This window comes from Stegodyphus dumicola, chromosome 6, assembly GCF_044657685.1.
Source record: "Stegodyphus dumicola isolate Sdum_Otavi_A_Nest chromosome 6, ASM4465768v1".
NCBI lineage: Eukaryota > Metazoa > Arthropoda > Arachnida > Araneae > Eresidae > Stegodyphus > Stegodyphus dumicola.
In genome coordinates, this window is record NC_140773.1 from 132,670,432 (window position 1) to 132,697,653 (window position 27,222).

Consider the following 27,222-nt stretch of genomic DNA (forward strand, 5'->3'; position numbering starts at 1 on the left):
GTTCACTGAGTTCTGTAAATTTCGACTCAATAAAGGAGTTATTGTAAACGATGCAGTAGCAAGCGAAAACATGCAGTCATGTTAAAAGACATCGCATGTATAAATTCATTTACAAAGAATGAAATCTAATCAAATTATTTTTAAAGTCTGGTGCATTTTAATTGACCATTTTTTAAATTATAACCCGAAACGAGTGCATTTTACAATTCCAAAACAGTAAATAAAGCACACAATTCAGTGTAAAAGTACTAATACATGATGTTAGAATTATGTGCATGATGGATAATATATATGTATGATGTTAGTAACATCTTTTGTCAATTAGAGTAATCCAGCAAATGTTTTGTACACATTAACTCTGATGCTTTTTGAAATTAAATGTATTGTAATTTCTATAAATTAAATGTTATATTTAAAATAATTTTAAAAAGTGGAATTAAGTAGAATAAAGTATAATTTTATTTTTAAATAAAAATTACTTTTACTGCTTTTAAACAGCTTAATTTGTTCGGCAGTTATAAGTTGAAATGTTTGACGATGTAAAATTACAGAAACTACATTATTGACGATCTAAAAACTACAGAAAATTACCATTTAAGAATTTTTCCTGTTATTAAAAAGAAACGGATTTGTTAACAAACCGAAGCCAATAAAGAGTATTGTTTTACAAACCGAAATATAATAAAAATAAAAGATTCTGGACTAACATACGTGACATATGTCATTAGAACTATTTTTCTTAATTAACAAATTTCACAGAAAATATACACCAGATTTATATGTATATGTTGAATTCCAATTTGGTGATGACAGTAGTTTTGGTTTGAAACTTGGTTCCTGACTAAAAGAGCATATGTGCTGTAAGTTAAACATAAACTTTAACGGATGCTTTCTCTGAACTTCATAAACCATATGAACTAGACATGTCAACCTATGACATGTGAGGAATAAACATAGCATGAAGAGAATGGGGAGATGGATAATGGTCGATAAACTTGAAATATATGTTCGCAGGTAGTTGGGAACAACACTTCTATACGATACTTCATATAAATACTGCCTGGGATCTTCAGATAGATTCCTATTTCCATTGTAATCTTCCACAGGTCCTTTTGCATGTCAGGATTTCATATATCAGTTGGCCGCAATACGCTGAAGAAAATTACGGCCGCTGATCACGTAGAAAACCAGGACGTCGTGAAGACATAGTCTTCTCACAGACACACATGTTATTGTCTTCTACCGCAGGAAAATATAGCCTTGAACTTAGCTCGTCTTCAACCCCCAGCTAGAAATGCAAATTTCCTAATAGTATATTATAAATTAGATGTGTTTTAAATTACTCTAGGTAGTTATATTATTTAAAAAATTATTAAGATGTGTTTATTGCTCTTAAACTTATCGGTTTATTAGATGGCTAAAATTTGAAAGATAATTAAAGATCAAATCGAATCATTCGGCCCACCAGCTGCCAAGAGGTAAAGTTCCTAAAAACTGGTAGTTAGGTCCGAGGTTCGAAGCCGGCGAACGGGCTGGCTGCATGCGCGTTTTCGTTGTTTTCCCCATGTGTATCGTGTTAATACGAGTTATTTTCCCTTAGAAAGTCATCCACGAAGGCATCCCGCCCTTCCGTGTAATGCCTTAGGTCGAAAAACGTAAATAGTAATAACAAATCAAATCATTCGAATGGCAGTTTTCTGGAAGCTAGTTATTTGTAAACCTGCCTGCAAGATAAAGTATACACCTTAAACGTCGTCAAGGGCAATTTTTGCTGTAAATAATATGTTTCGACACTGAAGCGTAACACAGCCTAAATTCCAGTTCTGAAAGTATAATGAAACTATTAATAACACAAACAAATTGCTGGCCGACTCTATGAAAATTTGTGAAATTGATGTTATACATTCAGTTAATAAAGATCCTTTGAGTATATGTTCTAAAATATATATCTAAATTTACTGCTAGACCAAGCGCACCTAATATGATTCGTTCAGATGTGTGAAATAGATATCTAAACTAACCTACACAAGTGGACAATATACTATAAATGTATTAGCTCTGTAGATAACTTGAGGTTTGGGAATAGCTTTGTTGAAATGCGACTGAATAAAAAGTATCCGCAGTGTGCAATACTGGTCTTACATAATGGCGTAATGCGGATTAATTTTTAGATGACTCTTTTTAAATTCGTATGTTAGTATTTTTCAGAAAAGAAAGAGCCCAGTCAATTTATAAAAAATTAAAAACAAGGATTTAAAAACAGGAATGAAAAGCACTATTGCTAAATTAAAGTTAGTAATTTACTTTCATATTTTTATTGTGAATTATTATTATTTTATCGAATTATAATAAATATTTATGGATGCAGCTACAAAAGTATGTAGTTTATTGTAAAAAAACGGAAGCAAAGCTCAACAAAATCTTATACAGCAACCAGCTCTAATTTTCAACAAGGTCAGTAGATAAAGAAGGTTAGGATCTTTCCAACGCACGTTACTTACATATCGTAGTAGAAGAAACGGAAACACAAAAGAAGTAGTTGGCGTTTAAGTAAACTAAGTAGTCATTGGCGTTATACAAGAGCAGACCTTGTTGTAAAGTAGCCTTGGCTATCAATAACTTTTAACCAGTTTTATAACATTTATCAGCCAGTGGTGGATTCACATAGAAATAAAGGAAATTTCTTTTTTTTCTCCAATGGCGGCCACTTGTCTATGCCGGCATCGGCCACTTCTAAGGCCCGATGTGGTGGTCTCTTTATTATGGAGGCATCTAATAAGTGGGCCACCTTTGCCTCCTATGTAGGGACAGACAATTACATCCACGACTTTTTCGGGATCCGAACCCAGGCCCTTCGGTATCGTAGTTAGGCTCCCCTAACCACTATACCATCTGGGCGGCATAAAGGAAATTTCTTAATAATGTATTTTTAAGCGTTCAAAGTTAGTAACAGAAAGATTACCACTGCCTTTTGCAAAGTGCGAGAGAATCTTAAATATATTGTTAATAAAAATTCTCTTGAAATATTTTGGGCATTCATTACGTAATAATGGACAAATTGTAAAACATTTCTGTCACTTAGTAATATTCATTTATCTATAGAGGCGAGACTTTGTCCACTTTACTAAATACAAGCAATATTTAGGCTGAATTTGTCAGTGATTGTAGCATTAGTGGTGTTTAATAAGTCTAAATTTTATTTTTATTTGAATTAGTAGTTTCTTTAACTTCAGAAATTAGGAAATCCAATTCGATCTATTCTAAAAGACAAAGAATTTAGGACGAAGAAGGAGAAAAAAGTCCATATACATTATTAAAAATATTTTGGAAATTTTATATGGATATCATACGACTCTGTATTTTTATTCATATAATTTCATATAAGTATATATATGGACATCGAAATTTTATATGGATATCATGATTCTTGACATCCTTAAGATAAAATAAAAGCCTGCATATTTTAAAATCATCATCCTAAAAGAATTTAAAGGTCAGAAGTTTGCGCTCTTAATGTCAGAATTTTGTAGTGTGTTTATGCAATGAATTACTAATACAATATACGATTATTCATATACTATCAAGAATGACTATGCATTTCCAAATCTGAGTTTAACGCACTTCGTGAGAATGGCTTTCTTCAACGTATTAGCAAGTCAACTGAGTCCATTACCCTGAAGTGAATTTATCAAATTATAGTATTGATTTCTTCAATGCAACACAGTGTGTCACATTCAATTAACTAAAGTTCAGTCTCCTCTTCTTTCTAGTAATTTTTCTTCGAGAAAGCAAAAGCAGAAATTTGCATTCATTTAAAATAATGTGTGATTTACGATGGCTTAATTACCCATTAATTTCTTTTTCTTTTTTTCTCAGAATTAGAAATGAAATTTGGTGTTAATAACTTGCAGTTTTCAACAAATCTTTCATATATTGAAGCTAAAACTGAGTCTGTTACTTATAACATACTTTGGTTACGAATTTTGGAAGAGGAAAAATATTAAGTTAAATACTAAATATTTAAATTACAAGAATAATAAACAATTACTAAAATAACAAATTACTTTTAAACTGCTAGGTAACAAGAATTTGAAGTATCAAATTATTTGATACACTTTTAAGATGAAGCTTTTTATAAAACATATAAAAAGTGTTCAGTATATTTTTTATAAAGTGTTTAGTAAAGATAGGGGAAAATTTTATTTCTTTAAATATGATATAAAATATACACTGGTTATCATAAATTAAGGAAAAATCACGATTACTATAAAAGTTATATGTAGAATTTTATGAAAGTTACAAACAATATACAACACAGAGTAAGGTATCAAATAACATAAAAAGAAATTAGACAATTATGGTAGTATAGAAATTAACACATGTATGAAATGAACAAATCGAAGATGTCAGTTTGCTATAGTAAAAGTACCTTCAATATGGAATATAATCGCCTCTAGAAGCAATACAGCACATTCAGCGTTGCGTGATGCTTTCAATTATGCGGTCTATCAGTTCCATAGGAAGCGAGAGCCCTCGTTCTTGCAAAGCTGTTGCAAGCGCGGAAAGGGTCTAAGGGGGTGGATTAAGAGCAGCTAGACGTCTCCCTAAAACATCCGAAACGTGTTCGATAGGATTCAAGTCCGGGGATCGAGCTGGCCACTCCATGCGCATAATTGTTTCCTGTTGAAGATAATCATATACGATGCAAGTCCTGTGTGGTCTTGCATTGTCGTCCTGTAACAGGAAAGCATCACCTATTGCCCCGGCATATGGGCTCATATAAGTATCAAGGATGTCATCTCTATAAACATGAGCATTCACGGTTCCCCTTGGAAAAACATGGAAGTCTCTGCGTCCACCCAAAGAGATGCCACCCCAAACACAGACACTGCCTCTTCCGTATGCATCTCTTTCACGGATGTTTGACGGATTATAAGGAGTTCCAGGTTCTCCCCATATCAAATAACGCCTATTATCGCTTTCTAGACTAAGCCTGGACTCATCCTTTAAGAAAATAGCCCTCCATTGCTCAGGCGTCCAGTGGACATTTTGTCGTGCCCACTGCAAACGGTCCCTCCTATGGCGAGACTTGAAAGGCACGCAAATGGTTGTTCGCCTCGCATACAGACGACCTTTGTGAAGCCTTCTGCGCACAGTTGAAGCTGAAACTAACCTCCTGGTGGCTGCAGCAAGGGAGGATCTAATAAGAGTCGGAGTCGCGGTTATATTCCTAAGTGCACATAATGTCAAATATCGGTCATCGGCGCTCGTCGTAGCAGTTGGCCGTCCTTGGCTGAACCTCCTAGATGCCGAATCTGTGATTTGAAATTGCCTCCAAAATCTATGAACCAAAGGAGTCACATTTAGCCATCTGGCCACTTCTGTTTGACTTTGTCCTGCTTCTAGTCTCCCAATGGCTCTCTATCGTAATTCTACAGGCAAATGATACCTGGAGGTCATTGTTACGAATTGGCTATCTCAGATATCTGATGTCACTATCACAGTGAAATATGTGGGCTTGCTCTCAAACATGGACTTTTATGCTCCTCCCAGATGACGCATTCCGAGTGCAGCGCCACTAATTTGCATATTGGAGTTTTACTCAGCTACTCTCACTTAGCAACATATTCAAATTTTACAGGGTTTGTCTTATTTTTGAGGGAGTTATCACTATTTTTGTGATTTTTCCTTAATTTATGATAACTAGTGTATTTAAATTTACACTTCATAAAAAAACAAATAACTTTAGAAAAAAAGGTTTGATGATCATGTTTGAGAGAAATATGTAAAAATTAAGTAAAATTTTTTAGGGAATCTTAAAAATAAACGGGCTCACCACCGGCTGAGCCGTGAAGTTGCTGAACACTTGTACTCTCGCCTGATTTCGATTTTAGGTAGACGGACAGGCTGCATGGCGTTTTCGTGGTTTCCCCATGTGTGACGTGTATACGAGCCAGTTTACCTTTGAAAGACCTCCACAATTGCATCCTTCCCCTTAGACAAATAGCCGTTGCGTACTTTACCGCGATTAAATAAACCAAACTTTAATATAAATTCAGTCAAATGATTGCTTAAAAAGAACTACTCGCAAAATTCCCTGGTAAGAAATAAGAACTCCATCATAATTATTTCACGTGTCTAGTTATTTGCAAATGGACACTGACAGGTAATAATCAGATAATTATTCTATTTTATGATTCTCGTTTGCAATGTATTGATTTTACAGTTTCTTTATTTCTCATAAATATGCATCCATTTTTATTTGGGAATTGTTCCATTCCGAACTTTAATGAAAGTGCTCCGAGTGAGGTTTAACGATATTTGAAATCTACATGATTATATGATTATGACAGGCGCCCAACCGGGATAGTGGTTAGCGACAGTGGTTAGCGACTTTGACTGCCGTACTGAAGGGCGCGGTTTTAACCCGTAGGGAAAGACGGGAGGGAGACCCTCGGGACGGATGCTATCACCTGCATGGTGCTTAAGGATCTTGCCAACGACAGGCGCAGTCTTGCACTCCTTGCCACAATGAACTTAGCGAGCTTGTTCTGATGTTATTGTCTGATAAGTGAGATAAGTGACAGCACATGATTGCCCCAAACCAACTAGAGCAGCGGTTCTCAACCTTTTGACTAACACGAACCATCTAAACAAAAACTGAAAAACTTTAGTACAACCATTACATTTTACAATGATTTTTTTTTTTTTTTTTTTTTGTTTTGTTTTTTTGTTTCTGAATAGAAATATTAAAAAAAATATATTTTGCCCATTTGTACAACCTGTTGGCTATTTGTATTAAAAATACACACATAGAAAGTATTAGATTAAACATTGCTTACCATTTTAATTATCAAGATTTAAGTTCTAATGTTTAATTCTAAAATTTATTGTGAAATTTGGGCTTGTTTATGAGAGATCAGTTTCTTTATGTCTGGTCATACTTCACTTAACTTTAGCCGTAAATTAGAGTCCACTTTGAATTTTGCTCTGCATTTTTTTTTTTTTTCAAATATAACACAGAAGAAAATCCTTATTCACACAAATAGGTTGTGCAAAAACGGAATAAAATTTTAATAACTTTATTTGAAATGCCTTTAAATTCTTTTTTTCAGTTCAGCCAAAAGTTAACAAGACTGTTATTTTTTAAATCTTCAGTTAAAGTTCAATCACAGAAAATTTCTATCAATTGTTCTTTTTCTTCATGGGATGTTTGAATTTGATCGTTAAAAATATTTTTTCACTTATTTTGTTTTTTTCATTTTGTCATTTTTCTCTTTCGCACCACCAGTGGTACGCGTACCACCGGTTGAGAATCGCTGAAATAGAGTATTTTCCCTTTCTCAATTTAGTCCCTCTTGATTCAATTTAGCCTTAGTCTTTTAATTTAATTTCAAACAAATTAGCTATTTTTGAAATATTTGTATTATTGACCATTTGCTACTGTGGAATTTTTTGCAGTTTTTCGATTAATACTGCTACAAATTATTGCTTTACAGATAAAATTTCTTATGGAATATATATATTGTTACGTTTTTTTCTGACACCAGTTGTTGCGTTCGTACGGGGTTCGTAGATTTGGAGTGAATAACAATGACACTTGACGAAGTATTGAAACATACTTTATTTGCCAATATTAATCAGGACAGCTCCAAAACACTTTTACAGTCGTCTAACTGTTATAAACACACTGATACGTTCAGCGACACAGCCTTCAACACTCTCAGGCAATAACGGTGGAAACAGCTTCACTGCAAAGCACCAGAGTACAGCTCCCGAGACTGCTCGGTCGTTCTCGGAACTCTACGTACTCTCGAGACTCTCCACACTACAACTCGTGATGCACTCGACGACACACAGAACACTGCTCCTGACTCTTCGGTTCAGTCTTTCCCGGAGCTTAATACACTCTCTCGACGATGCACTAACCGCGATACACTAAGAGACTCTTCGATGCACTCGACGACCCACTCGGCAGTCGCTGGCCGGCTGTTAACTCGATGTGACACACTTACTGACTCCTTACCAGCAGGGTTTATATGGCTTTCGACTTGTGTTCGAGAACATTCTGGTCTAAACCTGTAAGAATTCGTTCCAAAATGTTCTCCATTCGTAAATGGCATATCGCCAATTTTGTCGCCAAATGTGGCAACCCTGCTTTCCCTTGACATTTTATGGTAACCCTAAAACTGCTTTGCGGGGAATCTATCTCACCGCGCCTGTACATTTCGTAACAATACATGCCGTCTGGACGGCAACAAATAGTACTTTTGCAAATTTACAGTGACTCTGTACTTCTTGGACTTTTGCTGCAAATAATGTAATTCCCTTACGTTTACTTTTGCCTAGGTATTACATAATGCTCGATTTACTTCAATTTTATTACTTTCAAACCAGAAGAAAATTCCCGTGCAAAATTCTTTCGAACAAAAATCGCATTGTTAGATTCGTTTTAAATGCCACTCTAGTTAGATTCGCTTATGCGAGTTTAATTTCTGAAAAAATCCTTAATAACCTTGTACAGGATACTTCCTAATTAGAACAGCAATGTTAGACTTGCTGTATTTAGATTTGCTTGTGAGATGCATGTCGCTTTCGCGAGATACATTTCCTGTTTAAAGTCCTTGTGTAGGTTTCTCTGTAGTAATAACTGCTCTGCTAGATATGCCGTGTTATTATTTGCTTGCTATGTTCCATTAGCTTTAATGTGCTTGTGCGACACTCATTTTGCTTACGCACATAAAGCAAACAGGACTAACTGAAATGAAGAATCCCCAAGGTTATTGTAGCAACTTTACAGTGACGTTAAGTTCTGTGATTAGTTTTGTGAATTTCAAGATTTATTACAAATTTGCCTCGTAAATTCTACTCTCCTTTTTCCGATAAAATTCGTTCCTTACTAGGGCAAATTGCAAATGTATTCCTATCGTAGATATACTGTTGTCTTTACATTTTCTTTCTCCTGGACGGAGTTTAATTAAAAATTATATTCGTATGATTCCCTCCTTTTGCCTCAAAATATGCCAGTATTTCATGCTGGTAAATTCTTTGCTTATGATGTTACCAACTAACTGCCAACCCCCAAACCACCTTTTCTTTGACTCGTCTTCTTTTATCTTGTATAATTATTAATAAGTGAAAGGAAGTTAATTGAAAAAAATAAAGAGAAAGAAATAGAAAATGCTATTTGCTTACCTGTTTCTTCCGTTTTCGTTTGGACACTCGACGGGTAGCCATTGCGCAGTTTCTCAGATTTAGCCCGCAAAGGTTCTGGCCCTTGAGATGTTGAGGGCGATGACGGAGGAGGTATTTCTGGAAAAAAAATAATGATAAAATCGTAGTTTTAGACAGTACTTACGTATCCCGTCGACCGTGGAACTGTTGCCAAGCATCGCGATTTAGCTCCTGTTACAGATAACCATATTGTAACAATGCATTCATAAGACCTTCATTTGGTTTGATATAATACCGACTAATTCGCTTTGAACAAGGTTACAGATTAGCGGCTATTTCTGCATTTTCCTTCTATTTTGAATAAAATGATCGAAATTCGGTACCTATCTCCGACATAATAGGAAGCAGAGGATTGTTTCCAATATTATGTAATCTGCCATAGAAAGAAGTATGAATTAATGGGCACGGTATGGCCGACAAAACAGTAATAAATTGGAATAATCCCCTGGAGGTTTGTATTCATAGCGTTTTAAATCGAGACTCTGATTGTATCCGAGGGTCTAACAATTGACGAAAGCCCTTTTACTAAGCATGCGACATGCGACGGGGGACGTGGGCACCACCCCTTTACCGTCGGTTAATTGGTGTAGCGCCACGTCCACCAGTATCTAGAGTTGAACCTTGAGTCTTTCAAAAGAGCAATTACATGGCCATACAAGAGCTGTTAATATTTAGTATTACATTCTTGTTTGCTGGTTAACATATTCTATGGATAACGTGATTTACAGAGTTACATACTGACTTTGTCTCTCATTTCCGGCATACAATGCATATGCATTACCTGAATTACATTAATCTTACATTGCGTTGAATTACTTTTGTGTACAGTTACAGTTTTTAGATGTACATTTCAATAAATATACCTACATTACTTGTAGATTGCATATAAATACAGTTTGCATGTACAGTTACATATGCCAATATTACATGTGCCTTACGTTACATTATTTTTATATACATACATAGTCAGGCACGCCTACTTCACATATTACTTAATTTTACTTACACTGCTTAACCTTAGGTTACATATACTTGCAGTTGCATACAGATACATGCAAATACATTCTGATTAATTTTTTAGATACAAATATTTACAAACATAATAGTCTTACAGGTTACTTACATTACATGTTATTTGGGTACTTATTGCATAATTTTCCAGTACATGAAATAGACATTCCAATATATACATTGCTTTGCGTTAGACATCCTATATCCCTTATTCATAATACAAAACATATATGTTACCCATGCATTTTTATTAGACATTTCTGCATTTATGCAGAAATGTCTTTGCATTACTTTAAATTGCATTACTTTAAATTTAAGTAATAAAAAAATTGCATTACTTTAAATTGCGTAACTTACTTATACATATCTTACTGATACACAAAAATATTTACATATATTACACTCCCATACATTACTTTGCTTACAGATATATGCACTTTCATACATTCGTTATGCCTACATTATATATCGGTTCATTATATATGATCTTACGGTATAATTTGCCGAAATTTATTTACACAGTACATGCACACTGTTAAATGCAACTGATTTTCCAGGTATGAATACAGGCAGTCTTTATACTGTGAGTTTCTAGTCTACATTATAGTTTCTTACAATTCACTTGAATGACAGTTTTCCTATATTGCTATACATGTCCTTTTTAAAATGCTTAAGTTGTTTTTACATGCTGGGTTGTTCTATGGCTGACACAAGTCTGTATCTAAGTCGGACAGTCTGTCCATCAACTGTACCAGCTTTTTAATAAAGTGCCGCTGTTTTATCATATATTTACAGAACGACTGGCGATTTGTTTCAGGAAGATTGATATGCAATCCTTCTGTTAATGGGCATGACGTTAGATAGTGCTCTGGTGAGCCTGAGTCGCCGCATGCACATTGACTTGTGTGACTTATGCCACGCTTGAAGAAATATTCCGGGTAGGGCCCATGCCCGGAAATGAACCTTACCAACTGTGCGTTCGCTACATTTCGGCTAGTGTCCACATAGCCGATGAAGTAGTGGGTCCTTCTTCCTGTGGTCCTTTGGTCCCATTCGTTCTGCCACATGCCAGTGGCCCTTAGGCGTAGTGTCTTCTTTAAATACGAATGCGGCCATGGGATGATAATTGGTGCATCAGGCGGGTCAGTTGTTGCCTCTTTGGCGAGTTGGTCAGCAAGCTCATTGCCATAGGGGCCAACATGAGCCTTTATCCACTCTAATTTTGTGCGGTACTGGGGGTTGCTTCTAAGATCTCTCTGGATTCCTTGTATAATCTCCGAGGGATGATCTGCATTCCAAATGGCATATAACGATGATAAGCTGTCCGTTTTAATGGTGACATGGCTATGCTGGTGCAAGTGCAGGTAGCGAATCGCTTGTGCAATTGCCACTGCTTCGCTTTGAAAGACACTGTTATGTTGTCTTAACTGTCCCTTCCATTTCTCAATTGCGTTGTCTTGTTTCGTGGCGACATAGGCGCATCCCACTCTTTCGTCCAATCTAGACCCGTCTGTATAGATGGTCATTTCCCTTGAGTGATGAGTTGCAGTCGGATTAATTGAGATAAGTATCCCTTTGCCTTTCTCTGCCGGGTGGACGTCCGGTAGAAACTGGCAAGTAATAATCAATATTTATAATAAAAACCATAATAAGATCAAATGTTTTGTTCTTAAAATAATTTAGAAGGCTCTGCTAGAATACAACTTAAATTGAATTAGCAAACCAGTTCTTCTAAACAGCATGTAAATGTGGAACCACTAGCGGTCGAACAGTAGAGTCGCTGAACATTGATAGTTCGGTCCGAGGTTTGAATTCCAGCGAACGGGCTGGCTGTATGAGCGCTTTCGTGGGTTTTTGTGTGTGAAACGTGTATACGAACCAGTTTCCCTTAGAATGTCCTACAAAAAATCATCGCCCCCCTTAGGCAGATAGCCCTTGAGTGCTTTGCCATAATGAAATCAAAATTAAGCGTATCAGTATAAGGAAAATGTTTTTCTGAATTTTACCAGGTCAAAAATATTTAATGAAAAGAAAGAAATTAAAAATATTAATGCAAATATTTTTTTTTTTAAAGAACGAATTAAATTTATGATTAGAAGCTTAAAGAGCAATTTCGTTAGGAGGTGCCACTTTTAAGGCGAATGTGACTGAATTATTTTAACTTGCACCTTTTGCTTAGCAATTGTTTGACTAATCCCTTTCATTTTTTAATTCTGCATTTTGCCTAATGTTTGATTTGATAACTTTTGTTTCTTTTATATTTTATTATCGATGTTGATTGCTGTTAGCGCAAACATAATAAAATTTATGTCTTGTGTTCACTTGAGTGTTGCGAACAATGCATAAAAGCAGACTGTATATAAGTTTTACAACTTCTATTTTTTGCATGTAGCAACAAGTGTAGTAGTTCATAGAAGATTGTGTTTGTGACTGCTCTGTTGGTTGGCTCGGCATCCTTTCGTATCGAGAGTCTGCGTAACTACATAAAAGTGAAGGAAATATAGTTTATACATTGTGTGAGTTATATAGTGAACCATCCAAGCGATGCGTCCTTTTTTCAATAAGTCTAGCCGGAGAGTTAGTGAAGATTGTGACTGATTGTATTGTACGCATTCATTGTAAACATACAACTACGCATGTTACTGGTGAAAATTACTTCAGCTTGTGAGGTAAGTGAATATTGAACATTTATATTCTCTGTAAGAAAAAAATTGTTGAGAACTTATGTCTAAGAGCCTATTTGCTAAATTAATCGAGACTTTCGGAGAATAATATGGTCAGAGAGCCTTGTTAAACAAATATAAGTTTGGCTTTTAAACATTGTCATATATGGAAATGTAGCTGCTCCTTTTCTTGCAACTAAAATTTTAAGTCAGCAACTGGTGAAGGACTGAATTTTTCGAAGGCAAAGAATGTGGCTTTGAGAGATTTTTAAAGTTCTGTGTCATCTTGCGTTTGTATTATGCCAAATATAGTTTATAAGATGAACAGTTTATTGAGCTAACTAAAGTATGGAATGTTTTTTATATTGTTGGCAGCCAATTCAAAATTTGAAATTTATGAGTAGCATTTCGTAGTACATGCAGATGTAATAGAGTTCGTCAAATTAAAGTAACATTTTAACAGCTCCTATAATATTTCTTTTCGGTTTTGCATTTACTTATTTGATTTGCATGCGATTTAACAGAATACTGTGTTAGTAACCTAAGAAAAAGGAGAATTAGGGCAATCTGCATTGAGTTACATTTTATTAATTTGAATTTTATTATTGTTCAGCACTGACCAGTATTTAATGAAAACAAAACTTCACAAGAGCAGTTACAGAAGTTGGAAACAATTCCAAGAAATAATTATTTGCATTTTTTAAACATCAAATGATGAATTGTAAGTCAATATGTATTTAACCGGGCGAAGATTATCTGTGTACTAATATTTGATCTTAATATCAATTTTAAACTGATTTTTTTTTATAAAATTTTTAAGTATCACTTATAAATTTTAAAAAAAGAAACTTTAATTTGTTCGTTTTACTTAAATTTTAAGATAAAACACATAGCAATAATTCAAAGGAATTATTTAGTGATATATATCTGTACCTTATGTCAAACTAAAAATATTTGTAATTTTTATCATACTTAACAAGCATTAATTAGGTTAGGTATAAGTTCAGGGACCAGCTATTATTTACCCTGCGTAAGTAGGTAAGGCCCCTTACACTGCCTATCCAGATTAACGTCGCCTTCCTGGGGTCTACAGTGGCATTCTGGTGCCGAGGTGTTACAGGAATTTACTGGAAATGTGACATCGGAAGCTCTGCCACCGCTAGTGGTGTCATCAGTTGTCCCGTTTTATGTTCGAACTTGAGCAGATGAAGCATTTACACTGCTTCTAGATTATACATTAAACACTATATACAAGCAATGGTTATAACAGGAATTCATTGCACTGTTGCTTAAGTGATATGTTAGCCTGTTCGAACTGGTAGGAGATGGAATTTAACTGCATATGAAATGTGAAATGATTGCACTTTCATTTCACCTAGCATTTCGCCGCTTACAGATACATAAGCTTAGCACTTCTCATTTCTTGTGAGTAATCTATGTCCTGCTTTATTCTCTTAGAGGCGCTTATTCTTTTCCTGTGGAGTTGCATGCACAAATATTGTATATGTGTTTAAATGCTTGCGCTGCATAGCTCTTGATTTCTGAAAGCTAGTTCACAATTTTATTCTTTATCAGCTTATCTTTGAAAGCATATTTTAGGATGGGAATAATGCCCTTTTTTGATTTCATTAAAGTCCAATAATAAGATAAATTTTATTTCAAATATATTACTTCAAATATGCGGATTCCGTGTGTCTTATCACATCAGGGTGCTGTAAAATTCCGGATAGCTGCCTATTTTTTCTCTGGCCAAATATATGTGTTTTTGCATTAAAATTGAAGAATATATATTTCGTTTGTGAAACTTTAATCAAATGAAGTTGCAGAAAAATTAATTTTCATAAATTAAATTACAGGATATGCGTTCCTTTTTTGAGAAAGATTAAACACTGATATTATATTTTATTTGTTTAATCAAACTACTATTTCGTTTGCAATCAAAATCAAATAATGAAACTGAATTACATATTCATAGGCCTTTACAAACTAAAAATAAATAAATAAATAAATATTATTAGCCCAAAAAGCAATTTACCCGGAAAAGCTATTTATTTAGTTTTGGCATTTTGTGTTGGTTCACTATAAACCGGTGTTTCACTTTTCAAATTGTTGCCACCAAATATTATCACCCTGCTTATATTTAAAGAAATTAAATGATTAATGATCTTCATGAATGTGTGTATGTTTCTCTCATAAGGAAAAAACAACGGTGCTTGGAGACATGAAATTTTGAATAGCGTAGTCCTCCACTCGAATATGGGAATCTGGAAGCCCGAATTTGTTTTATTATCTATTTCATATTTTGTAAAACTTTAACGAATTTTTGATTAAAAAACTCAACAATTACAAAGCGAGTAATGGCAACGCTGTTCGGGGGAAAAAAATCTCCAACGAGCGAAGCTTTTTATTATTGCGGGTCTGGACGCCCAGCAACGGCACGGGTGTGTATCGAAAATTCTAAAGACATACTAAATGTTTTGTGATATTGCTGTTGAATTGAATTTTAATCTATGTGTGTGCGGCGAGGTTGGATCCCCAGACCATTACATTACAACATTCCTGCTCACAGAGACGTGGCACATTAGATAGCCAGACAATGATGACCCATTTAACCAATTCTTCGTCAAGCAGCTTGGATCGGACAATACCCAATTAGTCTATGTAAGCCGCCCTGGTGTCCAGACCCGCTTTCACCTGTCGAACTGAATTTTACGGTTTAATGGCGAAGAACACAATATGAAATAAATAAAGGTGACACACAAAATGCTAAACACACGCCCTTCTGGGCTTCATATAGTCTTTATTCAAGTAAGATTAAACAAAATTTATTTTTATCTGTTCTAAATCTCTTTATTTTAAAAGAATGTTTCCTAGCATGAAGGAGGAACTCAGGTAAAGTGATCACATTATCTAGTCTCATTTATAAAAGGGGCACTTGTTATGACTGTGATTCATGAGTAATGATTCATGAAGTAGACAAAGATTAGAACTGAATAATATCTGTTTTCCTGCCTGCTACGAGTATTAGTCCTGTAATGTTTCCCTTCTCTGAAGACCACTTGGTCACCCTCCATAAAAGAAGGGACAGAGAACCCTCTGCTCGCCTCGGCCGGAAGACGGGAGTGGACTTTCCCCCCTGGTCGCAGGTGGGAGTAATAAGAAGAGATTGAGATCTGAAAGAGAAAAGAGCGAACGCTGGCTTTGCGCGCTCTACTGTAATGAAAATGTATTTGAAAGTTTTTCTAAAATGTAATCTATACATAGTTATATATATAAGTAAATATTTAGCCTAGAACAGGTCTTGTTTATTTGGCGGAGATACGACTATGGTACAGTCCCAACTGATTTTTACTACATCCTTGCCGAATTATATACGTCAATCGTCATGTCGCACGAACTCGTCTAAAATGACCTGCTCTCTTATTTTACCTTAATTAAATCTATAACCAATTAGACGCAAGCAACTAAATTAATGATAAGTTTAAATTTACTTGGCCAGAAAGTAATGCAAGCTTTTTCGATAATCGAAATTCCAATTAGATCGGATCCAAATAAATATTTAATAGTTAGATTAGGGAGAGTAAAAGCATGTTTCCACTTGGTTTCTTTGCAATTAAATCGAATAAAATAAATGCAAAAGAATATTTGATAATAGTGGAAATTCTCTATATTCAAATTTTCAGGAGGAGTGATTGGGTAGAAAGATATTTAACAGAAAACACTTAAATAATGAAGACCATAAATGAAATAAAATTCTTAAATAGAATCCTTAAACAGAAATTGTTAATATCTGTATTCTCTCTAGTGCAATTTAATTTATTTTATGAGAAAATTTTAAACTATTTTCTGTTAATGCATAACGAAATGTAAATAATACCGGGTTAATTTTAGCAAAGTTTACCGTATCTCTACAATTGTAATCTAAATTTTCCGACAGCTCCTCAATTATTTACTTTTTGTTTCTTATCTTAAATCCAGTTAAAGGAAACTTATGTAATTAGAATTCATGATAAATGGCGATACATATTACTGCCTTTACGATGCTATTTTAGATAGAAAAAAAGGAATAAATTCAGAGTACTTTATACAAATTGATGCAGAATTTCCTCAAGAATTGGTCTCGGAAGAAGTATCACTTCTCTTGCAAAGTAAGGAATATTCCGCGGAGGAAAAAACTAAAGTTTCTTTTCCTGGATGTTCCAAGGAAAATCTACTAAACTGCAGAATATAGAATAGTGGGTACTATTGAAATTGAAACGACTGGCAGGATCATTGGTTTGCATCAAAGCCGAACCCACCTCCTGTTCCATTTCTTTTTAACCCCAAATTTAGACGTTTGATGGATAGAGCAGTTTCAAAAGAAAATCTTCCTCTTATGTACAGAATTTAGAGCACAAATGATTCAAGCACATACTATAAAACCAATAGTGAAAATGACATGTATGCGGATGCAGGTAGAAATGCATACTTATAGATAAATACATACAGTAAGTTTGCAACAATAAATGCATAACTACAGATATAAATGCGAACTATACGTCTTTTATACTAAAGAGGTAAAAATAACGCACAATTAAAAAAAAATACAATTTATATTTAAATTATACCGTAACACATCTTTCCTCAAACTTCCATTTATAAATTCTTAATGCATTTTTTAAATATTAAGTATTTTACGTTTTTTTAATTATGCTCATCAAAGAAGAATAAACGATATAAAACTTACCCGAAAACATTGGTTGAAAAAGCATTCAGTAGATAATAAATTCTTATTTTGAATCCAGTCCAAAGAATTTAGATGTGATTCGGAAAGAAATATAGGATGCAGCATATTTTGAATAATAAATGCATTTATTTCACAAAGATTTTATGTTACACTTAAAACATTAAAACAAAGTCTCCTTTCATGTAGAAAAACAAAATTTGATATTTTGGCTTTAACTACCTAGCTGTAAAGATAATTTTTATGTTAAGGGTGTTGGAACCCCAAAATCTTCAAAAAATTGTGATTTCGGATTTTTGCATTTTCAAATTCTCTACACTTTTATCTCTCTAAAAATACCATTCTTTAATCTCTATGAAAATTAGAACTGTAAAACAATCTAGTTTTAATTTGTCATCTACTGCTTTGATCAATGAGGATTTTTACATAAAAACGCGTTTTTCCCCAAACGTGATTTTTTTATACTCGATGTACCTTTTCTCAGGAACTACTGCTCACAGGTGTCTAAACTTTTTATGGCTTATTTATTAGGTTTCGTAATATTTACTGAAATGAGATTTTTTTAATAAACGTAGAAAAAAAATTAAAATTTTTCTGTATGAGAAAAGTGCTAAATTTTACTATGCCTAACAAAATATTCTGTAATTTACTCTAAAATTCAAAATGTTTCAAAAGCTCATTTCAGTATAATCACATAGGTATACTTTAATTACAGAAAAAGTTTCAAGCTTGTATCTACAGCAGATTTTGAGAAAAGATACATCGAACATGACCAATTTAACATTGTCGGTATAGGGGTTTCTGATACCCCATAAAGAATTTTTTTATTTTTCCATTTCTTCAATAAGGATGCATTCCTTGTTTGCATATTTGCAATATTTCCTTGTTTAAAGTTTTGCGAATCATAATTATTATTTTTATCGTTTTTCTTGTATCACATATACAGTGCGGTTCAGCAAATCGGTTACATACTTTCAGAAGAGATAGAATACACCTAGACGAGGGTAAATGACATAGAATGCATGGCCGAAAAGATTTTACTGGCTCTGTAGTAACAACACAAAACACAAGAAAGGAAGAACATGAACAGGGAGGAAACATGTTTCTTATGCTTAGTACAGGAGAAATCAAGAAATAAGAACAGAAATAGACAACGATCGTCATCAAAGAATATGTTCGAAATTAGGACTCTAGACCCTAGACCCAACATCTGCCACGATGCGTGCAACAAGATCCCGAGAATGTGGGTTTCGTATACCAATTGTCTTGACGTACCCACAGAGAAAATAGTCAATGCAAGTGAGATCTGGCAATCTTGCTGGCCAATGAACCGGACCACTCTTGCCGATCCCATGTTGAGAATACGTTTCGAACGTAATTTCCAACACCTTCTTTGATAATGTCTTTTTTTCTTAGACGATCGCCTTTTTTTTTTTTTTTTTTTTTTTTTTTTGTTCTTATTTCATGGTTTCCATTACACTAAGCATAATAAACATATAGTCTCACCCTGTTAATGTCCTTTCTTTCGTGTGATTTTTGTCGTCGCTACTGCGACAGGAACACGTTTCCGACCATGCGTGGCTATGTGTTTTTCCATCGTCTGGTTGTACTGTACCTACCCTGACAGTTTGTAACGGATTTGCTGAAACTTCCTGCATGTATGAAGGTGTATATTAAAATGAGTTTATCATACGAAAAAAAGATAAATGTATCAGCCTAAGTGTGCTGATATCTGTGAATACATTGAATGATTCTAAAATTTCTGTCTCAAATATAGCGGCAGCAGAAGAAACCAAATAAATTTCATTGGAATATGTGTGCCGAAATGGCGCGCTGAGGGGTCAAGGCACTGCTGAGAAGCGGGTAAAATTATTCTGATAGCAAAAGTTGGCACTTCCATGCCGATTTCAAACGGTCTGATTCACTACGCGGATGAGGAACTTGCCAGTATTTTATTCATTAGGTTTGCAAACGGAATCTTGTCAGTTGTCTGATAGATTACTCAGGAATCATGTGATGTCAGTAGTAGTTCGTTCGTTCTCGGATATAGCTTTACTCGGCATGTGTAATTATAAAGCTTCTCTAATCATCTTTAGGTGTGTAATGATCGTTGGTGTAGCTCTCTTGTCCTTATGGACACTTTTAGCGGCTGGTCGGCACACTTCTAAGATATGTGGTATCCTCTTTCTGTTCTGTGTTGCCCATGACTGAAGCAGTGCTAGTTGGAAAATTTATCAATCCTAGACGTTGACAAAATTATCAATCCTAGACGTCCCTACTATAAATGTGATCGCCCATAATGGAGGTGCTGCAATAGGCCTTTATTCCTTATAACTTTTTTAGTAGCTACTTCTTTTCAGGTGCAACCCCACTTATAAAAGTACAGTTCGACGAGCTTTGAATTCCCTCAGACAGTACCCTGAACCCTCTAAATGAACCTTTTCGGTCTACTACAAAATTTATTTATTTTCCTCCCCTTTAACATGCCTTCCTATTTTCTCCAGATATCTTTGAATCCCACCATGTGTATAAAGATACACATATGCAAGTTTTGCAAGCAAGAAAATATGTTTGGCTGAAATTTTGATTAAATATTTTAATATGGCCAAGAAGTAGAGTACATGAAACACTCCTCTCACAATCGCTAACTGACATCAAAAATTTAAACAAAATATAAGAATAAAACTTAAATAAATATGTTCAAAAGAATACCCAAATAAATATTTCAAAAGGTGTAATACACTTCAATAAAACGGAACAATGCGGATGTACATTAATTCCAAAAATGTGCTTAGAAAGTAAAATTAAAGTCTTCTTCAAACACGCTGGGTTTGCTGTAATCTAGATTACACGTGTTAGTTATTATTCTTGAGTAAAGACTCTCTTTTTTCCTCTGCATCACGCATTTTCCCCCCCTGTATCACGCATTTTCGAAAAAAAAATCATTAAAATTTGGGACCTGCCTACTACAGAAGAGCATGCTGTTGAATATTTCCAAAGTTATGGAATCTTACCGGCGATTAAATTAAAACCTAGCGAAAATAATTACTTTTACAGTATATCTCCTTACTAAAAATTATGGAAATTTTTAATGAAAAATTAAATATAAATAAATGATAATATAATAAATTTGAAAAAAAAATAAGAATATAAGGTTTTTTCTTGTATTCAGTTTTTTTGTTTTGCTTTGTTTGTTTGTTTGGCGCCTTTGGCGTCGTCTCTTGTAGCCGGCAGGATTTTCCGTAAGTACCAAATTAAGTTTTATGAGAAATTTGTAGATGAGTAATATTTTAATGAACGCAGCCGATTGTTTAATTTTATTTAAATAAAGAAGCTGAAGGCTATTTAAAAGGTAAAGTAGAATCATATGTTTTACTGTGTCGTAAGAATATTAGGTGTATTAGTTGATCTTTACTGTACGATAACCTTGGTTTCTGTTTGAAAAGATCACCAAGTGCTATTGGTTGTTCGTGAAATCTGAAAGCCTGCTGCGTGAAATGAGTTTTTCGGTAACCCTAATGTTGACAAAACTAGCCTTGGGAAAAATCGTGCTTTTTTTTTTTTTTTTTTTTTTTTTGTTTTTTTAGTTTTTGTCATTAAAAAGGGGTTATTTCTGCGAGTATCGCCAAATGTGTTGTGATAAATTTAGAGTTTGGTTATTTTTTGTAATATGTAATAGTAAGCCTTTCGTATGGACCCGGGTTTGGTTTTCAGTTCCTGTATTTGCTTGGACGTGCGTGGTATGGTCTTGGATTTTGAACTTGCTATTATTTTGCTGTGGGGACCATCATTTGAGTATGTTTGGGGTGGGTAAGAGGATGAATGCTGATCAACGGATGAGCCGAAGCGACCAAATATTTAATTGAATTGCTTACGTGGAGGAATAGTGGTGGGAAGCGTGAACGTATGTACGTGAAAAAAAGGTTATGTTAAAAAATTGACGTTTCAATTATGTAGTCGTCTGTGTGCTAATTTTTGTTAAAAGATTTGTTGTTTAATGTTTTTAAGCTAGAAAATACGTATTTTTGTTTATTTACTACTCTCTGTTTGTGTGTTTTTGGTTATTTGTTCCTCTCTGTATGTTAAGACAGCGGGAATTTTTTCTGGTTAACATGATAGTTTTAACTTTGTTTTAGCTTCTTGATTGTGTTTAAGTGAAAATACATCGATGTGTTCGTGGACAAAGTTAAGACAGTGCGCAATGCCTAGTTTGTACAATTCTCTGATTGCTTTTTTAAATTAAAATAGGTCGATGTGTACATCGACACCGAGTTTGTATAAGTCTTTGACTTACGCAAACAGCATAGCAGGCGGAAGAATCGACACCATCTTTCCTGGCGCCAATCTTGGCGTCAGAAAAGAGATAATTTGCCAAGGGAAACCGTAGAGTAAATTTTAAATGGTGTATTTTTAATTGAGAAAAAGGAGAAAACATTTTCCTCGTGTAATATTCAGTAAGGAATATAGAAGCTACATAATTATAGCAAACACAAAATTAAAACATATAAATTCTTAAGAAGAAATTAAAATAACTATAATAGCATGAAATGCATACGTAATATAGATATTTCTTAAAAGATATAAGTGATCAGTTATTACATTTTCATATTTTGGTATGGTTTAGATAGGATGGTGTTTATGAAGTAACTTCCTATAGGTGAAGTAAACGGAGTATTAACGAATTAAAGACAAGCAAAGGTTGTAGTTAACAAAATTTTAGTAGGGAGCTTTTAAAAATTCGTTAATTCCATGTAGACTTAAATCTAAATTATTCTCCCTCCTAAAACTAGAAATCATACTATAAGAAGATTACTAATGAAAACTGACTATTTATATTATTATTCTGTGATCAGAATATAGTTGATCAAATATCCAATATAGCATAATTTTTATTTCATTAAATTTTGCTTTTAATAGCTTAACCATTTACCACAGTTTTGATTGATTTCATTTACCACTTACCACAGTTATGATAACAATTAGAACACATAAGTTAAATAATTAAAATTCTTGAAAACTCTATGTAAACATCAGTTTATTTCTTAATGATTTGGTCTTTTCTCCATATGCAACCGAACGTTTTGAAATTTAACTAAGATAAATATTTATGTGCTTTATAAGGCATATTTTGCCCGTTTTTCTTTTCTAATTTTTTAAAAAAGTATACTTAATAAGTTATCTGAAAAACAATTTTTATATTAAAAAGGTATATGTAAACCTTAGTATACTTCTTTACAATTTATTTTGGTTTTTCATTTAGAATAACTGAAAAATACAAGTGAAGTTGTATAATCTTTGGATTATGGTAACTTGGCTATTTTTTGGCGAAAATTTGGCGACCAACCCTGCTACAGCAATTTGCTAGTTTTTGTTTGGACGCCATTTTGTTTTCATGAAGTAAAGGCATGCTTTTTTTTTTTTTACTCAACATTTCCAACATTTTTTTTCCAACAATCTGCTAGCCGAATTACGTTTATGCTAGAACTTTTATGGAACAAAAGTGCTTAATCATGACGAAGATTAGGTGCGAAATTGGGACAAAATGCAGAATCGCCCACTGCTTGCCGCATTTTTACGAATTGCACATCCACGGTTTCATCCATGTACACGTCGACCTATTTTCACTAAAAAAAAAAAAATCCCAGAATTGTAAAAAAAGTATACTTAATAAATTATCTGAAAAACAATTTTTATATTAAAAAGGTATATGTAAACCTTAGTATACTTCTTTACAATTTATTTTGGTTTTTCATTTAGAATAACTGAAAAATACAAGTGAAGTTGGTTAATCTTTGGATTATGGTAACTTGGCGATTTTTTGGCGAAAATTTGGCGACCAACCCTGCTACAGCAATTTGCTAGTTTTTGTTTGGACGCCATTTTGTTTTCATGAAGTAAAGGCATGCTTTTTTTTTTTTTACTCAACATTTCCAACATTTTTTTCCAAGAATCTGCTAACCGAATTACGCTTATGCTAGAACTTTTATGGAACAAAAGTGCTTAATCATGACGAAGATTAGGTGCGAAATTGGGACAAAATGCAGAATCGCCCACTGCTTGCCGCATTTTTACGAATTGCACATACACGGTATCATCCATGTACACGTCGACCTATTTTCACTTAAAAAAACATCTCAGAATTGCACAAAAATGGCACTGCCCACACTCTTGATTATATCCATGTACACTGCTAAAATCCTAGCTAGTAATCTTTATCGCCTTACCAAAATGTCGCCAAACTACCTGTTACCATATTCCAAAGATTAGCCGTGAAGTTTTCTGAAATTTCAATAAAATAATTGGATATACGTATTTACTTATGTGAGGTATAAGACACATTTCGCACTGTATTTTTGCTTTAATTTTTAAAAGTATACTTATGAATTATTTGCAAAACCGATTTTTATGTAAAATGAGATATTAGAGAACATTTTCAGAATTGATGCAATTAAGAATTGCAAAATCAGAAAAAATGCAGCTAAACGCTAAGTACATTAAAATACTGTAAGAAAAAATGTCTTACGTGAAAGAAATAATCAGTAAAGGTTTAGTAACGTGAATAAATACTAATAAATTTTAGCTATATTTATAAATTTTCAATACACTGAAATCATTAAAATTGGTTGTACCTTAAATTTTTCGTTATACTACACATTTCATCGTATTATTTTACAGTACTGTATGTATGTACACCTGCCCCCCCCCGAAAAAAAAGGGGGACAGTTCTATACTTCCGTTCGACTATGCCGATTGGCGAAATTTAACTCTCGTTTTTCATGCCTCGAAAGCGCGACTTAGAACATATTTTTTTTTTATATATATAGCATTTTCTTAACATAGGCTGAGATAAAATCTGACTTTTTCTGAAATAGCATATATACCTACCTTTTTTTCCATATTTTGATTCTACGACTCAAAATTTTGACAAAGTGCCAAGTTTTGCGAAAATGGCGCAATTAATTTTCGAAAAATTAGCTAGAAAAATTTTAGCTCCCCACACTTAATTGAATTTGGTATAAATTAATTCGTATCTCTTTTTTTATTAAACTTACTTGATTCATTCTTTCATTCGAAATTAATTTCAATTCAAATAAAATTCGCACCTATTTTCTAATTTGTTTTTAAAATTTATATTTTTCAGTAATCTTTATAAATTTTCGAAAAAGTTTGGAATTATAAATCTATACAATTTCTATATTATAATCAATAAAATTTTTATTTTAATCTGTTAAATTTTTATCATCACCTTAGACGCACCTTTCTAGGCACATCTGCACATAACTAAAGATTTTGTTCAAACTTTCTACAGATTTACGTGAACTTATGTATTGGTGAGTGATGAAATTTGGCATATTTGTTATAAACGACAATAACGCCAAATGTGGTTTACGCACTTTGTTAAAATTATTCGAAAGAATGAATAATGCACCTCATTTTTCCCGCACGATCAGAATGAAGAAAGGGAAAGGAAAATATATTACTATAAATTAAGAATTGGACAAATCTTGGCAAAAATTGGAAAAAATGCTCCAAAATAATTTTTTTAATTCCTCGGTGAATTTCTCACCAAATTTGACAAAATGTAGTATTTGGGCATAAGCTGAGTCTTAGAGTCGAAATATGGAAAAACATCGGTATGTCATTTAAGAGAAAGTCCGATTTTATGTCAAAATACCTATGTTAGAACAATGTTATATATAAATCTAACATATATCCTAAGTCACGCGTACAAGGCATGAAAAATACAAATTAAATTTCTATAATTATCGCAGTAGATCAAGAGATACAGAACTGCACCATTTTGCAGAATATGTGCATGTATATCCTCGTAAATATTTGTTTGCACGGTGTGTTTGTTTCTTTTAAAATATGACTTATTTTCTATAAATATAAATATGCGTCTTAATAAAGATGAATATGCGTAGTTGTATTAACAATAAGTAGTTACCTCAATTTATGTTTATCAGCATAATTTTCAGATTTTATGCACTAACTTCTGCTTATTTATCCCTCATTCGCATTTAAAATCTGATTCGAAAAAATTGCACCATAATTTATACCTACAGCAGATATATCTAAATGTTTTTCTGTAGGTAATTATTCATTTAATTACATATTAGAAGTTTACAATCATGTAAATGGAAAACGTAATTTTGTAAATTACAATTAAGAAAATGAACAATGAAAATAGAGTGCAAAGAAGTAAACCAAAGACGCAGATAATTGCTATATTTGTTTTTAAGTTCATTTCTTTAACTACCATTTGACTCAGCTCGGTTTTCCTTTCAATGCATCAGCAACCATGCTGAGGAATCAAAGAAACAAAATGAAGAAAGGTTACGAATTCCATTCGTATTCAGTTTGTGCGTCGCAATAAATGGCTCCCTTGCCAACTTGAGGGTCCTGTTTATCGAAAGACTCTCCAAATTTTTCAGTGTCCGCAAAATGACACAGTCATACGATAGCAACCTGAAACTATTTTTCTGAGAACTCTGATGGGTATAAAAAGATCAAAGTCAATGAAGAGAATAAGGAAATAGAATTTTATTCATAGCTGTTGAGTAAGGGAAGAGTTTTTCAAGATTTCCGTATTCCCTTGTCTTTTTGCTTTTAAAAAGAAATGCTACCACTGGGAAAGAAAAACAAGACAGTTTTATCTATTACATATGAATCAAATCCTGAAGTCAGAGTGCAACTGAGTAGCTCTCTGTTGAAAACCATCAGTGGGATATAAAGTCCACTGCACTAAAATTAATAGCTTGCTGATTTACAGTTTGTTTATATTGTTTTTATTCTATAATCCTTTTCTATAAACAATACATTTTCAGCAAGATTTTAATAGTTGAACAATAAATAAGTATTTTATTGCTAGTTTCGTATGCTATTAATTTTATTGTACATTAGTTTTTATTTATATTGTATTATTGCTACATTTTTTTCGGGGGGGGGGAAGGTGTACGACAGTTCTATACCTCCGTTCGACTGTGCCGATTGGCGAAATTTAACTCTCGTTTTTCATGCCTCGAAAGCGCGACTTAAAGCGCGACTTAGGACATAATTTTTTTTTTTATGTATATAGCATTTTCCTAACATAGGCTGAGAGAAAATCTGGCTTTTTCTGAAATAGGATATATACCTACCTTTTTTTCCATATTTTGATTCTACGACTCAAAATTTTGACAAAGTGCCAAGTTTTGCGAAAATGGCGCAATTAATTTTCTAAAAATAGTGTATGTGTTCATTTTTAGTACTTATTTTGCACATTATTTTATTGTGTTTTAGATATGTTTGTGCCTTTTATATTAAATTTAATTTACATCAAACTATTGAAATTTTATATGTTTTTGTTCTGGAGAAACAACGTCTAGAATTTTTAACAAGCACAAAGAAGAGACATATCGACTGTTAAACCCCTACAAGGTGGTGTCGAAATTGGAGAATGTGTTGTGAGAATTAGAGAATGTATGAATTTCAGATGTTAGAGGACTATGTTTTATGATATTAGCAATCTAAAACAATTTTTCAAAAAACTATCTTAGTAATCTCACTCTTCCCTGCTTCGTCGAATGGTAAACTATGGCCAAATAGTAA

General features: G+C 33.6%; 1 protein-coding gene across 1 annotated transcript in view; it reads right to left on the bottom strand.

The window, feature by feature from the left end:
- Positions 1–27,222, bottom strand: part of LOC118190160 (neurotrimin-like) — a 561,140-nt gene that overhangs the window by 20,350 nt on the left and 513,568 nt on the right. Inside the window, exon 7 of the mRNA XM_085818898.1 lies at positions 9,196–9,312. Coding sequence (XP_085675024.1) covers positions 9,196–9,312 — 117 coding nt within the window. The remainder of the gene's footprint in view (positions 1–9,195; positions 9,313–27,222) is intronic.